Genomic DNA, 8,452 nt, shown 5'->3' with positions numbered 1-8,452 from the left:
CAGCGAGAGGGAAAGCGGGCTCCCTGCTGAGCAAAGAGCCTAATGTGGGGCTCCATCCCAGCACCCCGGGATCATGACCTAAGCAGAAGGCAAATGCTTAATGACTGAGCCACCCAGACGCCCCTCACCCTTTTACATTATTAACAGGATTGTAAAATGGTGTTTCCTCAAAAAATTAAAAATAAAGCGGTGCCTCATTGGCTCAGTCGGTTGAGTGTCTAACTCTTGGTTTCAGCTCACGTCATGATCTCAGGGTCTGGGATTGAGCCCCATGTTGGGCTCTGTGCTCAGCAGGGAGTCTGCTTCTCTCTCCTTCTGCCCCTCTCCCTGCTCATACACTCTCTTGCTTTCTCTAAGTAGATAAATGTTTAAAAAAATTAAAAATAGCAGGGCATCTGCCTTTGGTTCAGGTCATGATCCCAGGGTCCTGGAATCCAGACCCGCCTCGGGCTCCCTGCTCAGTGGAGAGCCTGCTTCTCTCTCTCCCTCTGGCCCTTCCCTGCTCATGTGCATGTGTCTTTCTCAAATAACTAACTAAATAAATCTTTAAAAAAATAAAAATGGAAATACCATATCATCTAGCAATCCTATTTCTGGCTATATACCCAAAAGAATTGAATGTAGAGTCTTAAAAGATATTTGTACTCCTATGTTCATAGCAGCACTATTCATGATAGCCAAGAGGTAGAAGCAGTCCAAGTGTCCAAAAGCAGATGAATAGATAAGCAAAATGTGGTATATTATTCAACTTTTAAAAGGAAGAGATCCCATCACAAGCTACAACATGGACAAACCTTGAGGACATTAAGCTAAGTGAAATGAGCCAATCACAAAAAGACAAATACTGGATGATTCCACTTGTAGTGTCGTGATACTGTGATTTATAATATGTATTTGGTCTTCATTCATGTTCCTGGCAGAGCTCCTAAGACCCTAGGGATTTCCTAAGTGACAGGAATGATCAAGGTATTTTTTGTTACTTATAACACATCCCTTTCAACCACAGTTGAGTTTAATGCGGTGACTTTTGAAAAGCACTTAAGGATGGGGGTTGATTGACCAGGGGAACCAACTCTATTGATAAGAGGGTTGGAACTTTCAGCCCACTTACCAACTTGGGGGGCTTGTGGGTAGGCAACTGAAGATTGACTTAATAACCAGTGACCAATGATGGTTAATCAATCATTTCCTAAGTAATGAATCACCCATAAAAATCTTAACTGACTTTCGAAGTTCAAAGAGCTTCTGGGTTGGTGAACAAGAAGGTGTTCACATGCCAGGGGATTGCACACCCCCAACACTTCAGGGTCAGACGCTTCTATGCCTCAGGACCCTTTTTCTTTTCTTTTTTTTTTTTTTAAAGATTTTATTTATTTATTTGACAGAGAGAGATCACAAGTAGGCAGAGAGGCAGGCAGAGAGAGAGAGGGAAGGAGGCTCCCCGCCGAGCACAGAGCCCGATGCGGGACTCGATTCCAGGACCCTGAGATCATGACTTGAGCTGAAGGCAGCGGCTTAACCCACTGAGCCACCGAGGCGCCCCGCCTCAGGGCCTTTTAAGGCTTTGCCTTGTGTGTCTCCTCATCTGGCAGTTCAGTCATATTCTTTAATATTCTTTTCTTTTTTAAAAAGATTTTATTTATCCATTTGAGAGAGAGCGAGAGAGCACAAGTGGGGCAAGAAGCAGAGAGAGAGGGAGAGGCAGGTTCCCCACCAAGTGGATGCCTGATGGGGGGCTCAATCCTAGGACTACCTGAGCCAAGGGCAGACACTTAACCAACTCAGCCATCCAGGCACCCCATCCCTTTAATATTCTTTGTAATAAACCAATAATCTAGTAAGTAAACTGTTCCTAAGTTCTGTGAGCCATTCTAGTAAATAACTGAACCCAAGGAGGGGGTTGTTGGAATCTCTGATTTCTGGTTGGTCAGAAGCACAGGTGACAACCTGGGTCTGCAACTGGCATCTGATGTGGAGCAGTCTTGTGGGACTGGGCCCTTAACCTGTGGGATCTGATGTTATCTCCAGGTAGATAGTGTCAGAATTGTTAAATTGTAGGCACCCAGCTGGTGTTGGGAGAATTGCATGGTTCGGGGAAACTCTCCACATGTTTGAAGTACAGAGTATTCTGTGAATAGTAAGTAAAGGAAAACAATTTTTTTCTCAGGTATCTAAAACAGGCAAATACATAGAAGCAGAGAGTTGGGGGTAGGGGGAAATAGGAAACTGTTATTAAATGGGCATAAAGTTTTAGTTACGTGAGATGATTAAGTTCTAGAGATCTGCTATAAAACATTGTGCCTATAGTTAACTATGCAATACTGTACACACAGAAATTTGTTAAGGGGTAGATCTCATGTTAAGTGTTCTTACCGCATGGGTGCCTGGGTGGCTTAGTGGGTTAAAGCCTCTGCCTTCAGCTCAGGTCATGATCCCAGGGTCCTGGGATCAAGCCCCGCATCGGGCTCTCTGCTCTGCGGGGAGCCTGCTTCCTCCTCTCTCTGCCTGCCTCTCTGCCTACTTGTGATCTCTCTCTCTGTCAAATAAATAAATAAAATCTTAAAAAAAAAAATGGACAAAAGATTTGAACAGACATTTCTCCAAAGATATAAAAATAGCCAGGAAGCACATGCAATGATGCTGAACAGGGAAATGAAAATCAAAACCACAATGCAAGAACACTTCACTCCCACTAGGCTGGTTATAATCAAAACAATGAAAATTAACAAGTCTTGGTGAGGATAGAGTAATTGAAATCCTTGTGAATGTAAAATGGCTCAGCCACTGTGGAAAAACAGTTTGGTGATTCTTCAAAATATTAAAAATAGAATTACCATATGATCTAGCAGTTCCATTCCTTAGTATATACTCAAAGAACTGAAAACATCTATTCAAACACAAACTTATACATGAATGTTCATAACAGCACTACTCACAATAGCCAAAAGGTGGAAACAACCCAAATGTTCATCAACTGATGGATATACAAATGTGGTATACCCATATGGAGTATTATTTTGCCATAAAAAGGAATGAAGTAGTGGAGAGCCTGGGTGACTCAGTTAGGCTGAGGGTCCTGGGGTAGAGCCTCACAGGCTCAGCAGGGAGTCTGCTTCTCCCTCTGCCTCTCCCCCTGCTTGTGCTCTCTTATGCATGTGCATAGTCTCTTAATAAATAAAAATCTAAAAAAAAAAAAAAGAAGGAACAAAGTACTGATACATGCTATAAATTGGACAGAAGTTAAAAACATTATGCTAAGCAAAAGAAGACAGACATAAAAGGTCACATACTATAGGATTTCATTTATATGAAAAGTCCAAAATAGACAAATGCGTACAGAAAGTAGATCAATGGTCACTAGAGCTAGGAGAAGGAGATATGGGGAGTGACTGTTTAATGGGTATGGGTTTGGGTGATGGAAATGTTTTAAAACCTCACCTCCAAGGTGAGGCGATGCTTGCACAACCTTGTGAATGTACTAAATGTCACTAAACTGTGTATCTTCAGATGGTTAATTGTACATTATGTGAATTTTACCTCAATTAAAAAAAAAGGTAAGAAAACCTGACACACAAGGTGTTAGAAAAAAGGATATATTTACATGCCAACAAGTTCCTTAACTCTAGCTAGAGGGAGAGGAAAGGAGGAGGTAGCAAGTATAAGGAGATCCTTTCAGAGCCCAGCCTCACTCCTGTAGAAACCCTGAGTACCAGGCCGTGAGGTCAGCTCCTACTCCATGGCCCATTCCTTTTCCAATTCAAGCAGCAATCCTCCCATTGGCCATAGCCCTCAGTCTTCTTGCCAGTCATCCTGTGCCCAGGCAGGCATCGGTGAAAAATACTCAAACCCTGGCCCTTTATAGCGCAGAGCATGCAGGAACATCACAAGGTCCTGGGGCAAGGGGTCCTGGCGCACCAGCCGGCACTCTTCGCAGAGAGGGTCTATCTCTTGATTCACAACATCTGTTTCAGTTGCCTTTTCTGGTGCCAAGGCCATTGTGTCTAGAACCTGAGGAGCTGCCTCAACTGCTCCATCCATCTTCTGGGCAGATGCGGCCAACTCTCCTAGGTGGTCCTTGCCCAGCTCTGAGGAGGGAGCTGTAGAGCCTATGAGTCCTGGGGACAGATCGCCCTCACAGAGATCTAGCACATCCAGGCTCTGTTTGGCCTGGTGCTCTGCCACAAGGTCGCGAAGCAGTTCCTCATCTGTCTTGGGAATGTGGCCGCCCCGGCCCCGAGAGGGGCCCCACGCAACTGAGTTGTAGATGGGGTCATTGAGGATGGGGTGGCCCAGGAACTGGAGGTGAACTCGGATCTGGTGAGTGCGGCCTGTGAGGGGCCGGCACCGCACCACACTGGAGTGGCCGTTGTAGCTCAGTCTCTGGAACACTGTCTCACAGGGCTTGCCCCGAGCATCTACACGGCACACCCCTACCTTGTAAGATACCACCAAGATGGGCTCCTTGCAGGTCACTTCCTCAGTGGGGAACTCCCCCTCTACCCGGCACACGTACTCCTTCTCCAGCTACATAGGAGGGAAGAGGGATAAAGTCAGCACAAAGCCTAAATTCATGAAGTTCAGACCCAATACAGTGATGGGAAATGCAGCAGTGTCAGATGGAAGAGGATGCAAACCCCAATACACCATTTCCCAGTTGCATGATTCTGGGTATAATACTTAGCCTCTTCAAACGCCATTAACTTGTCCAGAAAACATTAAAACTAGAAAAGCATTGACCTCACTGGACTGTTAAAAGGATTCAGTAACTTAGACTCTAATGTACTTTGTACTGAGCTGAGCCTGGTACATAGTAAACACTATCTGTATCACAATCAGATCTGGAACTACAAGTCTTAAGACCACAGTCACCACCATTTAACTCTTCTACCCAAGCTTCTTCAGCCTCATCCAGAATCTTTCTACCAAGTAGGTTCTCACCACAATCTTAAAAACCTTCAGCATAAAAAAACAAACAAAATAAAAAACACCTTGGTCAGCTGGTCAGCACTTTGAAACTTCCAAACAGCAAACTACCAACAGAGGCTGTGTATATGCCTCTCTAAGGAGCTTTTGAAACAGAAGAGATGGGGCGCCTGGGTGGCTCAGTGGGTTAAGATTCAGCCTTTGGCTCAGGTTGGCTCAGGTCATGATCCCAGGGTACTGGGATCGAACCCGGCATTGGGCTCTCTGCTCAGCAGGGAGGCTGTTTCCCCCTCTCTCTGCCTGTCTCTTTGCCTATTTGTGATTTCTCTCTGTCAAATAAATAAATAAAATCTTAACCAGAAACAAAAGAAATAATAACCTGTCTTTGGTATTTTCAGTGCTGACCTTCCTGAGGATAGGAAGGTTGGCCAGATAACATGAAGGCCCACTTCAACAGAACTCAGTGAAACACTTTTGACATAGAGCATTCGTGAGCCCAGGAAATGGCATGCAGGAGACAAAAGCCCAGCTCACCTGCCGGTCCCGAACTTGCTCATGAATCCTCTCTGAGACAGCCGCTGTCTTGGCAAACATGAGGACCCCCGAGGTAAGGCGGTCAAGCCTATGCAATGGGTGTAGCTCTTTGAGTTGGTGCTCCTTGCCCAGGATGAAGATGACAGTGTTATGTCGGAACCGGCCACAAGGGTGGACAGGAATGGAAGAAGGCTTGTCTACAACCACCACATCCTCATTCTCAGCAAGCAGGCGGACAGGCTCTGCTGTGACTGGTGGCTCATGTCTGTGCACCCGGTTCCTCAAGAAGTCATTATCCTGCAAATGATACAGGCAACTCATCAGAACAGGGCCGAGCAACCTGTCATCAACTCACACAGCTTCCTGTTCCTAACTGACACAGAATGGTCACAGTACATCCTTCAGCAGAAAATACAGCGTGCATAGTGTATTCATCATATAAAAATACACACAGACATACAGGCAGAGGGCAGGCATTGGAAAAGTTACATTTAAAAGATAAAGTTTTCTGGGGCACCTGGGTGGCTCAGTTAGTTAAAGCCTCTCCCTTCGGCTCAGGTCATGATCTCAGGGTCCTGGGATTGAGCCCCATATTGGACTCTCTGCTCAGCGGGGAGCCTGCTTCTTCCTCTCTCTCTGCCTGCATCTCTGCCTACTTGCAATCTCTTGTCTGTTGAATAAATAAATAAAATCTTAAAAAAAAAAAAAAAAAGATAAAGTTTTCTGTGGTGCCTGAGTGACTCGGTTGAGCGTCTAGCTCCTGATTTCTGCTGGGGACATGATCTTGGGGTGGTGGGATCAAGCCCCACCTAGGGATCCCTACTGGGAGGGGAGTCTACTTGGGATTCTCTCCCTCTCCCTTTGCCGCTCCCCCTGCTCTCTGTCTCTCTCTTAAAATGAATGAATGAATGAATGAATATCTTAAAAAAAAAAAAGGTAAAGTTTTCTAAAATGGAGGAGAAAAAGCTCCATAAAATCATCACTTATATATTGTGACTTTGAACAAGTAACACTAAACTATAAGTCCAAACAACAGATCTCTAGACTTGGATTTGCCATAGGCTCACTGCATGTCACTTAACTTCTCTGGGCCTCAGTTTCCTCATCAAAAAATGTGAGGATTAGGCCAGGCCTGTACTTCTCAAAAGAGAGATGGGAGAGGGGATTCAAACCACTCATTCCCCAAATGCTGAAATCACCTTGTCTCCCCTCACGACAAAGTGTTACTGACAGGGTGTCTGGTAAATCTTAGCTGTGATGGAATGTGAAAAGGTCAAAGCACTGGGCTAGACAATTCTAGTCTCTCTACCTGACATTTCCCAATTCCATCGTCTCAGGATCTATGATAAATAAGTAGTAGTTACAAGAACACAGGCTTTGGAGGTCACACTGGGGCAGGTACTTAACCTCTCTGAAGTTTACCTTAGTTTTGTTTCCTCACAGGTAAAATGAGGTGGCAATACCTACCCCACACGGCTGTCGTTAGAATTTAATATTAAGTACTAAAACGCTTACCTCTGTGCCAGCACACAGTAAGGAGACATAAACGACAGGCTCGATCATTACTATTTGTACAAAAATCTACAGCGCAACATACGATCAGTGCCAGTGCCACAAGACAGTGCACAAAACGAGCTTTAAGAATTTCAGCTTCTGTTCCCCGGAAACAATGAAGCCGCCTGGATGCAGGGGATATATGAGCAGAGTTTTGAAGCAGACTACTTTTGCGGAGATGGGATAAGAGGAGTGAGATAAAAGAGTGTTCCAAGTGAAAGCGAAAACGCCTCAGGATTACCTCGATTTCACTTCAGTATCTATGCCCTATTAACTCTGAAAAGACCCCTGCCCCCTTTTCGCGCCCGCTTCCGGTCGGCCCCATCAGGACTCCACCTTGAGCACAATACTGAGGTCCTGTACCGGCTCCTCGTTGAGATGCAGGCGCCCTTCCCGGACTGCGGCCTCATAGTAGGCCAGGGGCTGGGCTCGGAATTCGGTGCTGAAGACGTGGAGCAAGCTGTGGCCCACCCAGCGGCCCTTGCAGTAGGTCCGGAAGTCAAAGTAATAAGGCCGTACTTTGCGCAGGCCGCCTTCGAAGTAGTAGCTCGTCTCTGCAAAATGCTCATCGCTGAAGCTCACCCCTGCCCGCCGCTTCTTCGGGGGTGGCACGACGCGCTCCCTGGTGGCGTCCCGTCGCTTCTTACGCTTGCCCGGACCCGAAGGGGCAACCGGGGCCTGCTCCTCGCTCACTGGGGTCTGCTTCCCGACCTCCTGGGGCAGCTCCACTCCCGCGTCCACAGGCTTCGGACTCCCGGAGGTCCGCTCACCCCTTGCGTCGCCACCTGCGTCTCCGTTTTGTTGAACCGGAGCCCTCAGCCCACTCGCTGCCTCAGCCCCAATTGAGAATGTTTCCGCCATCGGACCCCAACAACTACCCCAAGTCCTGGCAGAGGTGAGGCGCCCGAGGTTGAGGTACCCTTGTAGAAGAACTGGGAGCCACCGGCAGCCGCCCGGCCACATGACAAGCCGGCCCCAGGTGCTGGGTCGCGATGTGAGGATGTCACCGGGCACGAGCCAATCAGCGAGGCCCAGTGTCGAGGCGGGGACTGAAAAGAGAGGGAGGGACGGAGGGAGTTGAATGACTGGGGTTGAACGTGTTGAGTTGCCGGTTGAGAAGCAGTGAGAGTGAATATAGGAGTCAGTTCAGTGGGGAGGCTGTGAGAGTGACTCATCAAAAGTGTAGATTCCATGTAGATAACGCCCAAAGTCCTTTGGATCTGGAAAATGAAAGGAGTTTTATTCAAAACAAATCAGAATGAGGATTGCTGAACTCAATATACTAAGAAGGGCGGTGTTATATACTTTAAAGGGTGAATATTATACTGACTTATAACTCAATAAAAATGTTATATGTGTATCTAAACATGCACAGCCCAGAAGAAATGTCTTCACATATACCCTTCCTGAGAAGGATGAGAAAGCTCCCATTTGTCTTTCA

The 8,452-nt window shown here is 46.5% G+C and overlaps 1 protein-coding gene across 2 annotated transcripts; it reads right to left on the bottom strand.

The window, feature by feature from the left end:
* Nucleotides 1-3,282: 3,282 nt before the first annotated feature.
* Nucleotides 3,283-8,204, bottom strand: RPUSD2 (RNA pseudouridine synthase domain containing 2). Of its 2 annotated transcripts, none has more exons than XM_045067818.1 (3): nucleotides 7,375-8,204; nucleotides 5,458-5,754; nucleotides 3,283-4,524 (listed from the first exon to the last, which is right to left on the bottom strand). In XM_045067818.1, exons 1-3 carry the CDS (start codon nucleotides 7,972-7,974, stop codon nucleotides 3,790-3,792), a joined length of 1,632 nt encoding a protein of 543 aa, XP_044923753.1. In that variant the 5' UTR covers nucleotides 7,975-8,204; the 3' UTR covers nucleotides 3,283-3,789. The 2 variants fall into 2 exon arrangements, with proteins under 2 accessions (XP_044923753.1, XP_012910873.1); XM_013055419.2 differs by having other exon boundaries at nucleotides 7,348-8,201.
* Between the last annotated feature and the right edge of the window lie 248 nt (nucleotides 8,205-8,452).

This window comes from Mustela putorius, unplaced genomic scaffold (assembly GCF_011764305.1).
Source record: "Mustela putorius furo isolate JIRA1106 unplaced genomic scaffold, ASM1176430v1.1 tig00003898_pilon_pilon_pilon, whole genome shotgun sequence".
NCBI lineage: Eukaryota > Metazoa > Chordata > Mammalia > Carnivora > Mustelidae > Mustela > Mustela putorius.
The sequence above is the reverse complement of the archived record's forward strand: the minus strand, read 5'-3'. Positions and strand labels throughout refer to the sequence as shown.